This window comes from Micropterus dolomieu, linkage group LG15, assembly GCF_021292245.1.
Source record: "Micropterus dolomieu isolate WLL.071019.BEF.003 ecotype Adirondacks linkage group LG15, ASM2129224v1, whole genome shotgun sequence".
In the NCBI taxonomy this organism is placed as follows: Eukaryota; Metazoa; Chordata; class Actinopteri; order Centrarchiformes; family Centrarchidae; genus Micropterus; species Micropterus dolomieu.
This window is the reverse complement of record NC_060164.1, coordinates 21,363,632-21,383,563: the sequence shown is the minus strand read 5'-3', so window position 1 is coordinate 21,383,563 and position 19,932 is coordinate 21,363,632. Positions and strand designations below refer to the sequence as shown.

The following is a 19,932-nucleotide window of genomic DNA, read 5'->3' as shown; positions in this document are numbered from 1 at the left end:
AGAGGGGTCCCAAAACACGGTGTCCTGGATGTTAGCGGTTGTGCTAAGAGAAACAATCTGTTTGGCTTGTACTGAAGCCACATCCATAAAGCCAGTCAGCAGGGAATCTTTCTCTTTGAGTTCCTCTGAAAGTCGTCGGATGTCTTCCATAAGGTCAGCAATCTTCTTGTTCGCTTTCTTAAGGAGTGAGCAGTCCTCAAGGGGCAGAGTTATCTCGGCTTGCATAGTCACCGGAGCTTTGTTGCGATCAGTAGCGTTGATCGCGTTTTTACGGTCATCTATCTTAAAATCCATGTCGGATGACTAAAATCCTTAACCCACGTAAAACTTAAATAAAGTTAAGTTAAATAAAAGGATATAAAAAATGTAACGAAAAAAGTGGATTAAAACTGGATAAGAGTCCGGTTCAAGACGGAGCTTCCGACAGGTGGCTACAGACGCCAACACATGCGCAGAGTGCAGATTACGTCAGCAATTACGTCAGAGATCTTGTGATATAATAGGTATAGAGGTGTATTTTCAAATTGAAAATTCACGTGTAAATCTCTCTCATATGCTCTCAAACACACAAGCAATTTAAACAAGTTAAAGGAACATATTCATTATTAAGTAATTTTAAATCTGGACCATATTTTTTTATGTTTCTAGCTTTTTCCATCAGGACATTTAATTAATAAGGTAAAATTATGTTTCGCTGATTTTCACTGCAAAGCTTGACAAAACTTCTGTTTTCTTGGAGCCCTATTATCCTGGACACAAAAGTAAAGCAAGCAATCTCATATAGTTGAGATTAGAACTAAAAATAATAATTTGCAATTACTAAAATAATGCCTGTTTCGCCTGACTGCATGATATTGTTTTCTCATTTTTATACAAAGTTTCTGCATGTGTAATCTCTAACAGGTGATGAAACCTCTGCATACTGCAACTTCTGCTACTGTTAACCTTTGAATTAATAAGAACTTGACCTGCTTTACAGACATTAAGTATTTATCTCAGTGGTAATTAATGAGATCCAAGTCTCCTGAGGATTGCAATGAAATCCAGATCTCCATCTCTGCCAATCTGGCACAGCCACATTACACCTATTGATCAGGACAGAGGAACATCTAATGATACACTGTTAACTTTTACACTGCAACTAATATTATCTTTTAAATTCTTATTCAACAAATATAATACACTTTTAAAGCATCATGTTATTTGGCAAGTTGCTTCACACACCCTGGGCAAACAGTTGCATCTTTGAATACTAATACACACAGACACAACACAGCGCTATTATTCATATCACCTTAATGTGATGGAAGTGCATTTTTGGTATGTGGGCTAAGTCGCACCTGAAACCCCAAAACCTTACCATATACACTCACCGGCCACTTTATTGGGTATACCTGTTCAAATTACTTGTTAACACAAATAGCTAATCATCCAATCACATGGCAGCAACTTAATGCTTTTAGGCATGTAGATGTGGTCAAGACAACTTGCTGAAGCTCAAACAGAGCACCAGAATGGGGAAGAAAGGGGATTTAGGTGACTTTGAATGTGGCATGGTTGATCGTGGCGGGCTGGTCTGAGTATTTCAGAAACTGCTGATCTACTAGGATTTTCACTCACAACCATCATTAGGGTTTACAGAGAATGTTCCAGAAAATATCCAGTGAGTGGCAATTGTGTGGACGAAAATGCCTTGTTGATGTCAGAGGTCAGAGGAGAATGGGCAGACTGGTTGATATGACAGAAAGGCAACAGAAACTCAAATAACCACTCTTTACAACCAAGGTATGCAGAATACCATCTCTGAATACACAACACGTTGAACCTTGAAGCAGATGTGCTACAGCAGCAGAAGACAACACCAGGTGTCACTCCTGTCAGCTAAGAACAGGAAATAGAGGCTATAATTCACACAGACTCACCAACATCGGAAAATAGAAGATTGGGAAAAACGTTGCCTAGTCTAATGAGCCTCGATCTCAGCTGTGACATTCAGATGCTAGGGCCAGAATTTGGCGTAAACATAAAAGCATGGCTCAATCCTGCCTTGTATAAACAGTTCAGGCTGGTGGTGGTGTAATGGTGTGGGGGATATTTTCTTGGCACACTTAGGGTCCTTTAGTACCAATTGAGCATCGTTTAAATGTGACAGCCTACCTGAGTATGACCACAGTATACCATCTTCTGATGGCTACTTCCAGCAGGATAATGCACCATGTCAAAAAACTAATATCATCTCAAACTGTTTTTTGAATGGGACAGTGAGTTCACTGTACTGCAATCGGCTCCACAGTAACCAGATCTCAATCCGATAGAGGGATGTGGTGGAACAGGAGATTTGCATCATGGATGTGCAGCCAACAAATCTGCAGCAATCATGTCAATATGAACCATAGTCTCTGAGGGATTTTTCCAACACCTTGTTGGAAGTATGCCACAAAGGATTCAGGCAGTTCTCAAGGCAAAAGGGGATCCAACCTGGTACTAGCAAGGTGCATTTATAAAGTTGTCGGTGAGTGTATGTTCCATGCTTGCTACACAAGAGCATAAACATGCAAAAACAAAGATGAGCAGGCCAACAGGCACCAGCAGCAGGATTGAAAATTATTGAGGTAAGCCCACTGGTTTGCTAATAACCTTCCAAATACAAGTTTTACTTTCCAACTTCTCAGTAATACCTCCACCACCATAGATATAAAGGCTTACATTTTCAGACCAGTTCCATCTGTTTCTCTGTCTCTGCTTAAAATGTTGTGGCAACAATACAAACAGAAGAATCTCATGTCAAGTTTTAGGTACAGTTATGAAATCTCGAGAAATTCATGAAGAAGAATTAATAACTTCTGATTAAAACCCACTGCTTGGAACTGATCTGTCTTGACAATTGCACATACTGTATTTTCAGGACACTGTTTGGGTCACACACTTCAGCCTGACAAAATCAAGGCACTTAAATAGGACAGATCTAAATCTGTTTTAAAAGCATAAATGTGGTTGTATACTATTTCACAAACTGGGCTCTCATTTTGATGATTCATCAGAAAAACAAACATCGCTGCCTTGAAGGAGGAGACAGAGAGCAGATATGTATGTCACCACATAAAAAAGGACTATAACTGGGATTGTGTAAGAAAATCCCATGATTGGTCAATTCAGGTTAACTGGCAGGCTGACAGAGGTATGAGGACAGGGAGCTTAACTTACCTGCAGAGTTTTGGACTTGGCAAAAGGAGAGGTGCAGGCCTCCAGAAACTGCTGCTCATTAATGCCAACCTCCTGCATGTAATTATCTAACAGCTTCTCCACCTACAAAATCAAAGCAGCTTACATCAGCCCAGTCTGATGAGTCAGCAATATAAAACCACAAGTTAATAATGTTGATGATGTAATGCATGCAAATGGGGCACAAATTTACATCTTTCAGTAAACATCTTTGACACATCTGGACCGAATGTTGTACTCACCAATTTCTTATACTGCAGATGGATTTCTGTGTATGATAACTTATTTTCATCTTCGTCATCAAAAACTAAAAAAATATAGAATAATAACATGTAAATGTTAGTAATTCGGTATTTATACCGTGCACATAGACATTTAAAACACACTTAAATTACACCTTTATTTACCTAGCTATGTACACACTGGGAGTTTTGTAGCGTTACTTGCACACAAAAAGTGAATAGACAGTAACGTTACACGACCTCTTTAGTAACTTCTACCTAGCTAGCTAAGTTATCTTAGCGAAGTTACCTTTGCTGTGGTAACTTATGACTTGCTACCTTTATAACTTAGTCACATGTGTGCTTTGTGACATTCATGTCGAGGCAAATGTTCTGTAATTTGGATTTACTCGCAACAAGGCCGTGCATTAAGGAAAGCGCAGAGTTAGCAGGCGGTACAACAACAACAACATAATAGACTACAAATAACGATAAAAAAACATCGCAGTCACAAGTTAGCGTTAGCTTAGCCACCGCGCTAACGGTGCCCTCAGCTCCAGAAAGGCTTTAACGTTTCTGTGTAGCCAGATGCCCAAGACAGAACATCGGGGATCACCTGTTCTTACCTGTGCATTTGTTTTCCATAAAGTCCGTGACAGGAATGAGCCATTCGGGACTTCCCAGGTAGCCGACGATGCTCTCTACAACCCACTCGCAGTCATCCTCAGCCATGTTGTCTGCTGCTGGGTAACGTAACGCAACAACAGCAGCACCAGAGAAGCGATGTTCTTCAGGTCGGTGCGTCCAGCTCCACTACACCAACTCAAACAGATGGAAAAAGACATCTGGTTTATCGTCCTTCATAAACTATTCCCCCATGGCCCAACACAGTGGCTGGTTCTCCGTCTCTTGACTGGACGGGGCCGTCTCCGAGAAGAAAAGCGCACTCATGAATTTGCAGCCGAGTCTGGTAACGCCTAATCAGTTGCTAAGGTAACTGTTACGTCAGTGGGCTGCTGCTCTAGCCCACCAGCGCCTGGAGCGCAGGTGGTTCAGTCGGTAGTGTGCCCGCCCCAGGAGCCCTTTGCAGAATGTCTTCCTCTGTCTCCACCTCATTTCCATCTTCTCTATCTGTCCTATCCAAATAAAGGCTTAAAAGCCCCCAAAATAATAATCTTTAGGAAAAAAACAAGTAGGATACCAACGCCAGCCACAGGAATCTCTCACTTTCACTTAATTTCATCATACCATCCTTTCCCTGTGTTTCAGCCGTATGCAAGTACAAAGAAATACTGTTGCTGCTAGTAAACATTTATGCAACATTTTAGTTTTAAACTATAGCCTATCCTTACTTGGGTCATCTGTCTCAAGCCTGTCACATACAACACTCGGTCCTCACTTCGTCTTCAATTAAGTATTCCCAAAACCTACTATGCCTTTGGTCTTGCTTCTTTCCAATCTGCTGCCGCTCATGCCCCCATTGTAAATAAGAATTTGTTCTTAATGACTTGCCTGTAAAAATAAAGAAAAACAAAAAAAATGCAATCCAGTGGTGGAGTGGATGTATTCAGATCCTTTACTTAAGTAAAAGTAACACCACACTGTAAAAATGCACTGTTACAAGTAGGCTACAAGTCCTGCATTGAAAAATATAGGATGTAAAGTATTTAAGCATAATTAGAAAAATGCACTTAAGTAGCCTATTATTACTAAAGGTTCTCAATGTAGAAAACAATCTATTACATAGCCCATTATATCATTAGATTATTATTACTTATGCGTTAATATAAAGCGGAATATTGTTGTAATTGGTTGAGGTATTTCGTGTAGGACTACAACCAATGATTATTTTCATTATGGATTATTTTGCTGATTATATTTACCCAATAATCAATTGATTGTTGAAAATAGTGAGGAATGCTGTCACAGCTACCCAGAACAGTGCTTTGTTTTGTCTAACCAACAATCCAAACCTGAAAATAATTAAATACTAATTAAAATTATTAAAATTATTATAAGGAAAAGCAGCAAATGCTCAAATTTAAGAAGCTGGAACCATGAAATGTTTGGAATTTTTGAATGAAAAATTAATTAAACAATTATCAACATAGTTGCCAATTAAATTTCTGTCAACCAACTGATCGAGTAATCAACTAATCATTTCAGCTGTACTTCTTAGGGGTTTATTAGTTAATTTATAACAAGGCATCATCTTTTATAAGCTCTAAAGTACCTAGTAACTAAAGCTATCACATAAATGCAGTGAAGTAGTAAAAAGTACAATATTTTCTCTCAGAGATTTAGTAGAAGCAGAAACTGGCATTAAAAGAAAATACTCAAGAATGGTACAATTACCACAAATTTGTACCTAATTACCATACTTCAGTAAATGTACATTCCACCACAGATGTACTGTAGATAATAGTGCACTGCAAACACACAAAACTCAGAGTCATTCACTTATACTAAAACACACACAGACAGAAAAAGCTAAGAGTTTTTTATTAAGAGTAAAAACTTAGCGATCAGATCATTCAGTAGTGTGCATTAACAAGAGTATTAAATAAATATACATTCTTTCTGTATTTTTTAAAGGTATATACGATTGAATATAGTATCACCATCTCTCAAAAGGCTTATAGCTACTGTGCACAGTTCATTTAGGTAGGGCATGCAAGCAGCAGTCATGCCGAAAAAAATCAACGGAATAAAGGTAGACGACATTGAAAAGCTTTTACAGTGAGCATTTAAATCAAACCAGTAACAGTGCCTTATTCTGTTTAACTCTGCAGCTGCCTCAAATATATGCCATTAAAGCTGTCCTGGTCCCCTGCTAACTGGATTGTAGTCACTGTTTTAGACTTAAAATTTAAAATAGTTTGAAAATAAATAGACTGCAGTGTTAATGTTCTGCCCCACCAGTGTGACAATCATAGATATCAGCAGCATAAAGTTGTGAATCTGACTTCAAACCAGCAGTCAGATTACAAGCAATACAGTGTGGCCACGTAGTGCTTTACAAGAAATTATGTGGACATTATTATTGAGTTAATGCTCTTCAAGTTCTACTCACTCTGTATGGAGAAACAAATGAAACGATGAAGTGATTGTGTTTCCTTCATGTAAATGTTAGTGTGAATATAAGAGTTATGAATCAGTTTATGGATGAGTTAATGGTTGTGTCTCAAACAGTGCACGCAAGTAAATTTAGTTTTTTGTTTAAACATGTAATGGTTATTTCTGTATTCTTCTTGTTGTATACTTTAATGTTTCACATATTAACTTCCCATACTATAATGTGAGTACAATATGTGTTGTTTTTTTAAAGAATGAATAGTCGTCTGACCCCCTAGATATCAAAATAATTACAGTTACATCATTGGCAGGAAAATCACTTTTTATATATTTATATAAGAATTGACATATAAAAGTATTTGTGAACCAAGCTGTATTCTTGTTCTGATTTTTTAAAATGACCAGATCATATTGCAGCAGATAAGTGAGAAGAAATGTTCTTTCTCAAGACATCCTCTAGATGGCAGGAGTTATCCATCATGACCAGATTAAGATAGTCCAGAGGTGTGCTTTTGACTGACAAGCTCCTCTACATATCCGGAACATGTTGTGACACACTGTATGGCAGAACTGAAATTGTGTTGTGGCTTACATTTGACCTGTAGCACAAACATAGCAGGGGCAAATACTGTATGTGTGTATACAGAACACTGGGGATAGCTCTATACTCTATACATTCTGACTTTAGCTGGCTTTCCAGCAGAATAAAAGTATTTACCCGTGCTTCTTTCACATTAAAGCGCTGACCATAACGCTCTGCAAATTGTTGAAAACATCACTGTGTAGGCTCTGTCTGGAAATGTTTTCCTGTCTCCTTGATTAATGGCTTTGGAAGCTAAAATATATTTCTACATTATACACCAACAATGCATGTGTATGAAGGTCTTAAACGGACATGCAATCTTTCAAAATGCAAATGAAAGTCGCTACAAGCTTTCAGGCAAGAGTAAATTAGTTTTTTTTTTGTTTTTTTGTTTTGTTTTTTTTACAAACAATGGTGTTTTTTGCTCTACCTCCACTTTGTAAAGCTAATATATACTCAGGCATGACATTACAGACCACCATGTCCTTGAGGTTAAACTGCAGCAACTGTCAAGCCCTGTTAAAAATTCATTGCATTGATTTGCTTGACAGCACAGACCCTCTGGCCCCTTTTTCTAACGGCTCCTTTAGTATTTGTTCAATAAGCCACAACATTGCATTTGGCAGAATACTATAGAATCCATTCAATTAATCTTCTTTTCCTTTGATTTCTTTATTGGAACTGGAATGATAATCTATAAGGGCCCTTTCAGATCAATAGCCCCTCATCCTCCAAGAAAAAATACCAGTTCGACTTAAACTAATGAAGGTGGTAATTTTTCAATGGTGGCGTCTGAATGATTTACGAATTGCACATTTATGTAATAAACACTGTAGAATTGGTGCATCATCAATTGTGACCTCCATAAAATTTTCCAAAACATTTTCATATACACCATCCTGCTGTGGAGAGATATGCGATGCATCTTGCCTTGGATTATGTAACCACTCTCTGTACAGTGTTAAGTGCTTGTTGTATTGAGATTAAAACATGGTGAATATGATTTGATCAATCCTTTTATAGCTGCAGTTCTTCAACTGTGGGTCAGCACTCCAAATAAGTTATGGGTTGTCTTCTTCTTACAGGACTAAAGACAATGGTTATCAATTTCAGTGGGTTTTTGTGAACGAAATAGCAATTTTGACTCAACATTGCAAACATTTAAAAACCCTTTAGATGGATTTGTGTCAATAAAATTAAATGCAAAAATGTCAACATATTTCATCAGAAAAACATTGATTGTTTTCCCATCTAGTGATTCAGCTGAATAAATTATGTGGTACTTGACCCACTGTAACAGTTTATTAAACTGATGGTTTCAGGTTTATTTCGTCTGGGATGAAAGTTATCAGTGCTAATAAATAAGTACAGTTAAGTTATTATTTGAATGCAGCAATTTAGAATACTGATAGAGATGCAAAAACTATTTCCAGGAGGCCAAGGTTCCCACTACAGTAACAGATCCACATTATGAAAAGCTGTGTAGTAAATCTTTCACTACTTTGGAGTGTATTTGTAGTATAAAATGTAGCTACTGTAGCTACATGTGCTGCACTGCCTCCCGTCTCTGCAAAGCCATGCAGGTGTCATTCCCCCTTTTAAAGGGTGATAAACTGTGACTGCCACAGACAGCAGCAACACAATTGACATCCAATAATTCGACAATCAATAAGATTTCTTTTGTTTTCCTTTGCTTGAGAGACCTCAACAAGAAGAGAAAACAGAAATAGCAAGATTGTAATTTATCATTATAGTGTATTAACCTGTATTTATGCTAACCCAAAATGTTTTGGTTTCATTCTTTAAAAAATCCATCAAAAGTACCCGACTTTCCTTCCTGAGTTCTTCCACGCACATTATCAAGTCCTGCAAACCAGATGTTATTTAAATCTTCAGAGTTTTCTTTTCTTCAAAATGGCAATAATAAAATGCTACAAAGACCCAGTGTGTTAAGTCTATTGTTACTGGAAGACAGCAGTTCTTCAAATATCATTCAGTGAAAAGGAACCTATCATGCTTTGTGGTCACAGGAACCTGTTGGAGATTTCTCTGCTGCCGCTGCTCTCAGCTGACTGACTGGGTGGATCCATTGGATTGTCATGGTAATGATCTTTGATTTGTACCTGTCTGCTGTCAAGGTGACTCAATTTGACTCGTCCCTCATCTTGGTAACTGCCTATAATCGGCACATGTCCACTGGCCACGCCTTGGCGACTAATTTTGCTTAGTCTGTCATCATGGTGCCTTGTTTTAACTGGCGTCTGCCCATCTTCTTTATGACTGTTTCTGATCGTTGCAGGTCCGTTATCGTGCTGGGCTGTTCTGATAGGCACTGGTCCAATGTCTAAGTGACTAGTTTTGACTGGTACCAGCCTGTCGATGTGATGCTTGTTGCAGATGGGGATCTTATTGGCCTGCAGTGAGCGGGCATAACGTGAAAACCAGTCCCTCTCAAACGCAACCCGTAGCTGCTCCACCACTGTAGAGTTCCTCTCTTCAATGCCCTCTGGCTGACTGATCACCAGGCCCACTCCTGCATTAAAGCTAAACTCATTCCCCAGCCAGTCAAGGTTACCTGTCAGGACACAGAGGGAGAAACAAATACATGACCAAAGTTTTATGTCAAAAATATCTTGCAGCACAACAAATATGACAAAAACACCATGCCAAGATGACGAAATAATATGCAGAATGTTTTTTGCCATGTAGTATCAGCAGGATAAATATACTAAATCAAGACCATTCTGTGCCACAAAGTGCCCTGTTTTCAACTTCCAGGGAATATATATTTTTATAGGGATCAATGACCAATTTGGGAAATGCTTTACTTTTTTCCTGAGAGTTACATGATGAGAAGATGATGAGAGGATCAATACCACCTTCATGTCTGTGCTTTAAGTACAGAATTGGAGCTGGGAGGTGATTCGCTTAGCTCAGCATAAAGACTGGAAGACAGGGGAAACAGCTAGAATGGCTCTTTCTAAACTTCAAACAATGAATATTAGTACTTATAAAGCTCACTAATTAATAAGTTGTTTCTTGTTTGATTTATCTGTACACAAGCAGTAATGTAAAAGCAACAATTACAAGTGCTATGACTATTCCTTTATGAACAACAGCGGTGCGTTTATTCCTGGAGTGCTGGGCGGATGTATAAATTGTTATTTGTCAATAAATAGTTGTGCCATGTAATTCCCTCTAAAACCACTAATTGCTTACATTTTTGATTGTGATGGGATTAAACAAATGAGATACCTCACATCATTTGAGGTGTATTTTTGACCTTTGGAGAAAGCTGCAATGTTTACCCCTTGCTTCCAGTCTTCATTCTAAAATAGGCTAATTTCCTCTTGGCTCTAGCTCCCTACTTAATGCAAGAGTGGTATCGATCCTCTCAAGTCTCTCTCAGAAAGAAAACAAATAATAGTACTGCCAAAAATGCTGAACTTTTCTTTTAGGCCAACCGGAAATGAGATCTGTAGGAAGTAAACAGAGGCATATAGGACAGGGTCATAAAGTCTAGTTAATGAGCTTACCTAAATAAATGGCTCTGTCTGTCACCATAAACCTGTTGTGGTTTATTCCCTGGAGACTGCCGTCCCTTAGCACCCTGGGGTTGAAGAACTTCTACACACACAGACACAGTGGCACATTAAGCAGTGATAAAGTGTATCTCCATCCATCCATTGTCAACCGCTTATCCTGTGTACAGGGGGGCTGGAGCCAATCCCAGCTGACATCGGGCGATAGGCGGGGTATACCCTGGACAGGTCGCCAATCCATCGCAGGGCCACACATAGACAGACAACCACTTACGCTCTCACCTAAGGACAATTTAGGATCACCAATTAACCTAGTCAGCATGTCTTTGGACAGTGGGAGGAAGAGAGAACCCACGCAGAACATGCAAACTCCACACAGGCCGGGTCAATGGGGGTTTGAACCCACACCCTTCTTGCTGTGAGGTGACAGTGCTAACCACTGCGCCACCATAAAGGGTATCTGTAGATTTGAACATAGAGTAGTACATAGTGGCCTTGTACTTACAGCCTCCAGTGAGCAGTTGGCCTGCTCCATGCACAGACTCTTCAGGGACCACATGAAGTTGAAAGTAAGTGGATGAGTCTTTTCCCAGCAACTTATCAGCAGACGAACCCGGACCTTTCTCAGGATCAGGGCCTCCCTGATAAGACTGTCGATACGAGACCAGTACCTTGGCACAGTTACAAACACAAGCACAAATGTGGGCACACTGCCAGATGGACACGCATGGTGTTTAATCACTTAAATCAAAGCAAGGCATCCAAGCGTTTGATAAATTCCTGTCAATTCATCCCAAAGCAACTCCAACAGTGGCGCAGTTGTCCTAACCTGTGAGTGTTGCTGCTGAGGAGGGGCAGGTAGTCGATGATGGAGATATAAATGAAGTGGTGGGCCTCCTGGATTACCCTGGAAATGGCTTCAAGGTCATTGCTGCGATGTTTGGGGATGAAAACATCTGGGGAGCTCTGTCATCAGAGGAGGAAAGACGGCAAAGACAATTTGTGATAGCTGGTGTTCGGATGATGAGAGGGTGCACAACCAGTAGCTGTGTACTCCTCTCTGAAGAAACACCCATGAAAGATGGTCAGGGCATTGTCTAAACAGATTTTTAATACCGCAGTGACTCAGAAAGGAATCTTAACTTGCAAAATTACCATCATGATCGATAACACTGTTATCATCATAACAACGAACTCAGCTCTCATCATCATTATTGTTCACCTAAATGACCATTAGGATTTGATTATCTTCCTTTGTTTTATGTCTGTGTGCATGTCTCCAGGAAGAAGATGACACAGAAAGTCACAGGAGTCCTGCGGAGACACTATTATTTTAGATTACCTTTATTATTCTTATTGGTGACCCTACATAATTCCCAGCATAGCCCCGCCCAACCCCAACCTGAGCTGATGTCTAATCAATCATCTATCCATCCATCCATCGTCAACTGCTTATCCTGTGTACAGGGTCGCGGGGGGCTGGAGCTAATCCCAGCTGACATTGGGCGAAAGGCGGGGTATACCCTGGACAGGTCGCCAATCCATCGCAGGGCCACACATAGACAAACAACCAGTCACACTAACACTCACACCTAAGGACAATTTAAGTCCTAGTCTGCATGTCTTTGGACGGTGTGAGGAATAGAGAACTGTATTTTCACAGCAAATCTATCCACTATTAAGTGCCCTCAGCCATTCACATGACATAATATAAAAAAAAAATGTCCATGACATGCTCACTACTTTCTGCTAACAATCCCACAATGCAATTTGTAACACAATGGAAGTGAGACTGGGGTTGTTATATAGGTAATAGTGCACAAGTGATTTCAGACACAGCTTTGCCATCATGCACAATAAACCTTCTTCACAGCAGAAATTTTAACTTGTAACGCACAGTTGAAACAAATTTCAATATTGATGGCACTGTTCCCTAAGGTGTAGGCCTACCAGTGAGCCATGCTAGTGAGCCAGCGTACACAATAGTAAAGCAATGAAACTAGCTCATCTAAATGGCATGCAGTCGTTATTAATGTTTTTAATTACACATGAGCTTTTTCTGCTTTGACATATCAAAATGTCCGCTGTCAAAAATTTATGTGGAACATGATCTCACCCTCTCTCCCTCTCTCTCAATCCAACAAGGCAATTGGCCGCCCATCCTGAGTCCAGGTTCTGCTCGAGGTTTCTGCCTTTTAAAAGGGAGTATTTTGTTTTCACTATGCCAAGTGCTTGCTCATTGTGAGAATTGTTGGGTCTCTGTTAATATTATTGAAAAGAGTTTGATCTAGACCTGCTGTATCTGAAAAGTGCAATGAAAACTTCTGTTATGAATTTGTGCTATGTATATATATGTATTTTCTTTCAATTTAATTGAACTCCTAAATAGGATGCAGCAGTTACTTATGTTCATAATTATGCTTGGGCTTTTCCTGAATTAAGATGCTGATGTGGTGAAAATGGACTGAATGTTCTCCACAACTGAAATATAGACTTGTCCCAAAATCCCAACTGGCAAATTGAACCAAACACTGAAGCTCATTTTTTAATAGTCTGTCCATCGTTTGAACCATCAATTATGTAAAGTAATTTTGAGTGTGAGTAATGGAAGGAAACGGAATGCTATTATCTAAGGTATGTGAGCCTAAATAATAACTTTAGACAACAAATACTAACCATCGGTTGATGATGATAGTAAAAAATTGACAGATGTCCAATGCTTTAAATGGTAACTTTACTGCAAGCATTAATCTAAATAGATTTTAGGCTCTTGGAATTTAACTCTTCATACAACCTTCCCCTTTACTAGTGCCATCAAGACAAAATGCCTCCTAAATTATGGGTTGGCATGTTAACCTTGTCCTTTAAGTATCTACCAGAAATCGCCACATAGTGAAATCATTGAAAAAACAAGAGTTTCCCTGGGCAAATATACAAGACAAACAAATGCAATAATAGTCACTTACAGAAACGTAAGCCTCAGCCTTTGTGCTGTTGAGAGTGAGCTCCAGTGGTGTGTCCCTGTTGAATAGGGCAAAGACACGCTTGGACCAGAATGAGGGGATGAAGTCTTTATACTGGAGCCCCCAGTAGAGGCTGAACACTCTGTGGAGGTCCAGAGCCAGACAGCTGCAGTTGTACACCAACACACCCAGCTCCTTCCTCTGGAGAACAAACAAATCTCATCAGCATCACCATAAACTTTGAAACATTTACATCAATATTTCTGTCACTCTCCTGCATATCATCGTCATTACTTCCAAGATCATCAACAAAACTGCTGTCAGTCAGATTTCCTTTTTAATTAATCTTAACCTGTTTGTTTTTTACTCTTTCAACACTTTTATACATCCGTCTACCTGCACTCAGCATACATCTTCCCCTTGTCAGGCCAAGTTTTCATCCAGTTACAGATCTTCGGCCATTGTCACAGCAACAGTAGGGCATGAGAAGACATTACATTGGTCCCCCTCTCTCTCTCAATAATATTCTATCTTTGCTCTCTGCTGCATTATCATTTCAAAGAGGCACTTTCCTCAAAGAGTCAGGTTCCCAGACTGTACCTTCTAAATGGCCCACTCTTTCTCTGTTTCACTCCACATATTCATTTCCCCCCCTGCATTATTTACATGAGCAATGTATACTTAAATGAAGCCTAGATCCCGAGTATTTTAATCTTATTTTCAGCGTAGTCTGTGTCCTTCAAAACACACCAATATGCACAAAATAAAATACATATAATTTGACTTGCCATGTACATTTTTTCAACAGCTCAAACTGAATTGTGAATCTATGACTTCAGATGTATAAATTGAATTATTAACGAATTTTAAGAATTCATGACAGGATGCATTGGTTGAACTGCTTGCAATTCATCTTCCTAAATCAAGGCCCTTTGTATCTCCGGGTGTCTAAAGATAGATGAAGCTGCCTAACAAATGGATCTGCACTTTAATGAACCATGCAAGAAATTCAGCTTTGAAGATGAAGATGAAAGAATAGCCACCGTCTATTTTTGGATGCTACCCCACCTTACATACCCCAATACCAACCAAACCAAACCAAATCAAACCAAACTGCCCAAATCAGCCCTTACCCCCCATCTACAACTTTTTGAAGAAGACATATTAGTTAAGCACATATATAATGATCACTATCATATAGTATAAGATATATCACTATATCTTCAAATGTGTTTTGATAGGGTTCATAACTTATAACATTTGTGCAAGTGTTCATATTTAGTATGTGTCAGTAAATATATCAACTGAATAAAAAAAAACCAATAATCCAAAAATGCAACCTTTAGGGCACCTGTAAACATACATTTAGGTAATTATTCAAAGCAAAGGACTTATGTATTACCCTGTGGTAATAAATGAGCAGTGGCCATGATACTACTGCAAGTTATTTCAGATGTTTTTCATTTCAGTTTCTTTCAAGAGTAAAGTAAGAGTCTTTCTGAGTCAGTAGAACATTATCAAAGTTGATTATCAAAATTACAACAGAGGGTCACATTTGCATAATTTGTGTTACACTGCTGCTTCAGAATTTGCAGGACTGGGATCATGATGTTACATTTTCTCAAACGTCTCTGCCACATCCCCTGTTTTTGTGTGCATATTGAGTATGCCTATGTTTACATATGGATATGTGTTTCTGTGTGCGCTGTGATGCGTAGTGGATTGTAGATACTGTGGCCAGAGATCTCCAGTCCATGCTGCCGCTGCCAATGTAGAAATGTCTCTTGTCGACCACCCAGAAGGAGGAGAGGAGGTGGCCTTGGGTCAGCGCTGTCATGTTCACATAGTGGACCTCAGCATCTAGAAATGGAGAATGAGAGAGAGAGAAACAGAAACAGGGACTGAGTAAAACACAAAAACCAGCAAGAAAAAAAAAGACAGAAATAAAGAAAGCGCATGTGAGACAAGGAGAAGGATAAAGAGAGATCTGGCCACAGACAGAAACATGAACAACAAGAACATGAAACACAAAGACAGATAAAGGGAAAGATGGAAAGAGAGTGAGAGATTGAAAGGACTGAGCAGCACAAATAGGGGGAGAGAACAGTCAACAGACTAAACAGACAGAGCTTAGCTGCAGCATGTTTGAACACAGACACACAGAATTTATAATACAGTGAGAGTGAGAGCTGACTGTGTCTGGCGAGCGTCCTGAGCTCAGTCGAGTCAATCATCCCGCTGGAGATCTTTAGCTGGATTCCTTTAGCTTTCAGCCCCTGCAGCCTGGACAGCAGTGCCCTGCCCTGAGGGAAACACATCGTAAAACTCTGCTGTCACATAAAATTCATGTACTTCATATTCAGATATAGTTCTTGTGAATTGCTTAGATTGTCTCGTAATATTTTGGCACCATTAGCAGCTTATGTTATATGGTATTTTTGTGCTACATTTCCCAGAGGTCCTTTGTCTGCTGCCAGCCACTGTGATGCCAAGTTTCTTTTTTATTTTTAAATATTAATATTTTCTTTGTTTGCGCAGTCAAAATAGTTACTCCTGCTCATTCGAAGTATCCAATTTGATACACACAATATGTAAGTGGCTCTCTTCAACCTCAGCAGAGGTAAACCCCATCCCAGCATCCCTTATTGATTTATCGTAAATGCATACCAATAACAGATGAGCTGCAGATGAACAGAAGGAGAGTTAGAGAATGACTGAGACAAGTGAGATGTGAATTTGATCAAATGGGCTTCATTTCAAAATCCGGAAGATGTGTCTAATATTTTGCATCTAATATTTTGTTTCATCAGTATTGATTGTTTTACACCAAACCTGCCAGAGGAAACAGTGTTGACGTTGGGAATTTTGTTGTTTCATAACACATTTACACATTTAGATTTTATAGCATGACTTTCACAGCTCTTTTAATACAGAAATTTGAATAAATGGGCACTCCACCGATGTTCCACATCAAGTTCGATTTAGCATTCGATCAGCACTACTTCCGCCTGGGAAACAGTTTTATAATATTTTCTGTGATGCTGGAGGGAGAATGACAAAGTATTGGATTCTCCTTTAAAAGTATGTCTTGCAAGTCAACCACATTTTTGTAAATGTAAGTGCCCCTTTCAAGTGTGCAGTATAATCTTATATATGTTGTGGTATACAAACATTCCTATGCCAAGAGATTCCAAGAAAAAGTCTTACATTTGGTGACATTGGCAAGTTTCCATTTAGGCTTTTAGGCAGAAAACCTTGCAAATTAGAGATTAGTCAAAGAAGTCTGAGGGGAGTGAAGCTGAACACACCATTTCACGACTTTGCAGATAATTAGCAACCACATCATCATTAATGTAGCATTGACATGGGAAGGAAGCTCATCGACTTGCACAGTTCAGCAAACGGTTGAATGCCTTGAATACCTTCCATTTTTTATGATTTGAGGCAATACAGCTGATGTTGCCTTTTTTAAACATTGTATGTGAGAAAAAGTTAACCACAACTAAACTTGTCACAGAATTGAGTTATGAGCATCAAGAGCATCTCCACATCCACCTTTTGTAACTTTGTCTTTACAGTTTATTGATTTTTCCAGTCCAGCTTCCCTCCTATGTCTGTGAGTGTGTGTTTGAACAGTTTAGAAAACCTCCAGGCAATTTTCAATAACACACATCCAGTTCAAATCCTAAAATGAATAGTTCACTTTAAGCAGCCTGAAAATAGTAAGTATTTTACCAGCAAGTACAATTCTAAAAGGACAGTTATTGATTTTCCACTCTGGTGATAATTTGTGTCATACTGTTATTTGGTCCACTTTGACTTTATTATCTGATTTGGCTGAAGCAGAAAACCAACTCTTCTTTGTTATCCTTTCAGGATATGATAAACATGACATGTATGAGCTGTCGTCTGCTTAATCACTTGGGAATGTGGATAAAATCAGATGATATGGCAGATGAGCTGTCAATTGGACAGCTAATGCAAATAATGCAAATCACATCGACCTTTCTGTCACACATTACATGTATTATTATCACCAGTGGAAAGTTACTAAGTACATTTACTCAAGTGTATGTTCAGGTACGTTTACTTGCATGTGTCCATTTTATGCTACTTTTTACTTCTACTCTATACTTCTATTCTACAATTGTGCTTTTGACCTCTTCATTTAATTTTTGACAGCTTTTTTTTTTTTTATCAAAACCATAATGCAGCGAGGTTGACACCATAAATCATCTCCACAATGTAACGGACCACTGGAAAAAATATCTGACTGTATAATAGTTTGAACTAGCAGCTACAACAGTAAAATGCTGCTTCTGCTTGATGCATCATTAATAATCTAATAATGGCTTATGATAATAATAATAATATCACTTTACTGTCACTTATGGGCAAGTACATTTAATTTGATGCTTCCATACCATTTTGCTTGTAATATTTTTACAATGCACTTTTACTACACAAAATGCAGTACCTTTTCTTGCAATTAAGTGTTTATACATTGTTGTATTAGTACTTAAGTACTTACTTTTCTTTACTTAATTAAGTAAAGACTGATACATTTCTTTTTTTTTTTACCACTGATTATTATGTCGAGGAGGCAAAAAGGCCAATTCAGACAAAAAGACACAGAAGTGGAGACAGAGAAAAGGTAAATACACAACATTTGAATAAGTGCCACACTCTGATGAGACAAATCTCTGTTTGCTTGCTCTGGTTTTACCTGTCTGGCTGCAGGCTGGAAGCTGGATTCATAATCTGAAGAGTTGAGAACCCACAGCGGGGAAACTATCTCTACGACCCGGATGGCTTGGTCCAGTAAGTTGTACAGCCCCACTGAGAGAGGGAGGTGGGATGTAGTATTGTCTAGGAAGGAGATGTCTTCTGGGATGTTTTCCACAAGCACTGCTCTGGAGTAAAGAAGAAACATAATGATGTAAGAGACCTGCATTTAAAAAACCAATGAAAGCATCATTATGCTGAGCCATAGAGACCTGTTAATGGAAAAATGCAAAAGAAATTAATGTGATGTTCATGGTCTTTCACAAAGCAATTATCTGTATGCATTAGTGGCAGAGTTCTTATAAGCTTGGGTGCCACTGACACAAGGTTATATTCCTTCTTTCTTTTGACAAATTAGCTAACAGCGCCTTTCTTCCTCTTTCTCGTTAGCTTAATGAGAGTTATCAAGATTTCTAGACCACATAGATTCCATTAAGTATCATTAGGTTTTGTACAGGTTGCCTCTGGCAGGGTCTGAGAATAATTGAAGGCTGATGTGCAGAGGTGTCAGCAATGCAGATTAAATTACACCTACTCGGCGAAAAGTGAGTCATTTTGGATATATTCTCGTCGGTTTCTCATACACTACACTATCACATGGAGCATTTTAATGTAATCATCAGCAGTCTGAGGTAATTTACTGTATTTGCTGCGATTAGCATAGAATGAAATCATATATAGAGGCAATCCCAATCAACTATATGTCCGATTCAGTGGATTGCATGAAGTACAGGATAGCATATCTGCTTAAGATTCAGAGCAGTCACTTAAACTGTCCAGTGATGGGGGAAATGTCATCAGTGATACTTGTTTTGCACTACAATGGTTGTAGATATCACTGTGAATATCCCTGCACTTTCTGCCAGGGTGTAATGTCAAGTTAACTGGCTACCATGACTGTGAGCTCTCCCTCATGTATCTCCACTTCCCATTTTAACCTACCAGGAGGCCTGAAAATGACAGAGGCATTAGCATTGGAAACAACAGATTGAATTAGCCCTGGCAGGCCTAGATCTGCAGCCATTCAGAACCAGGCTATTACCAAGCTCCAACGCTCACCACATTCAGTCTGTATCTGGCTTCAACATCGATTTCTGACAATTGGATTTTAAGAGAGGAGAGGGTGTTCAGTGAGGGTGAACAGCAACACAGATATAAATTCTGTTGCACCTCCATGGTTGATTAAGTCTCTGGATAAAATGCTGTCCAAGAAACTAGAGAGAATGTACTCAATTCCATGTGAGGGAATGCATTTTTTAAGAAATGTTGAATACTGCAGTTTAGTGGCTCAATAGAAAGAACATGTAGGTGCCCATAGTATGGCAAACCGTCTGTACTGTGCTCATAACTAAGGTATTTTGAAAGTGTGCATTGCAAAAGTGAAGCAGGGAATGTGTGAAATAATGTCTTTAAACCACAGTCTTCTAATTTAAGAATCTTGTTAAATGACAAAGCACAACTATTAATTTGTCAGTGCAGACATGGACGGGAAGTCATCATGAGTGAACGTGCTATTCATTTTGCTGATTGGTCACATGAAA

The 19,932-nt window shown here is 39.0% G+C and overlaps 2 protein-coding genes across 6 annotated transcripts in view; both read right to left on the bottom strand.

Annotated features, from left to right (window-relative positions):
* The window catches only part of cfap36 (cilia and flagella associated protein 36), a 17,535-nt gene extending 13,093 nt beyond the window's left edge, over positions 1–4,442 (bottom strand). The window contains exons 1-3 of one of the 3 annotated variants that reach the window (XM_046071318.1): positions 4,070–4,442; positions 3,465–3,529; positions 3,205–3,306 (exon numbers count right to left, since the gene is read on the bottom strand). In XM_046071318.1, the coding sequence (XP_045927274.1) occupies positions 3,205–3,306; positions 3,465–3,529; positions 4,070–4,175 (273 nt within the window). In that variant the 5' untranslated portion in view covers positions 4,176–4,442. The remainder of the gene's footprint in view (positions 1–3,204; positions 3,307–3,464; positions 3,530–4,069) is intronic. The other 2 variants (XM_046071320.1, XM_046071319.1) reach the window with 2 other exon arrangements.
* Positions 4,443–5,929: 1,487 nt separating this feature from the next.
* The window catches only part of LOC123984138 (inactive phospholipase D5-like), a 68,827-nt gene continuing 54,824 nt past the window's right edge, over positions 5,930–19,932 (bottom strand). For all 3 annotated transcript variants that reach the window (XM_046070844.1, XM_046070846.1, XM_046070845.1), the window contains exons 3-10: positions 18,333–18,519; positions 15,801–15,909; positions 15,339–15,466; positions 13,610–13,807; positions 11,473–11,609; positions 11,149–11,314; positions 10,638–10,728; positions 5,930–9,676 (exon numbers count right to left, since the gene is read on the bottom strand). In XM_046070844.1, coding sequence (XP_045926800.1) covers positions 9,126–9,676; positions 10,638–10,728; positions 11,149–11,314; positions 11,473–11,609; positions 13,610–13,807; positions 15,339–15,466; positions 15,801–15,909; positions 18,333–18,519 — 1,567 coding nt within the window. In that variant the 3' untranslated portion in view covers positions 5,930–9,125. The remainder of the gene's footprint in view (positions 9,677–10,637; positions 10,729–11,148; positions 11,315–11,472; positions 11,610–13,609; positions 13,808–15,338; positions 15,467–15,800; positions 15,910–18,332; positions 18,520–19,932) is intronic.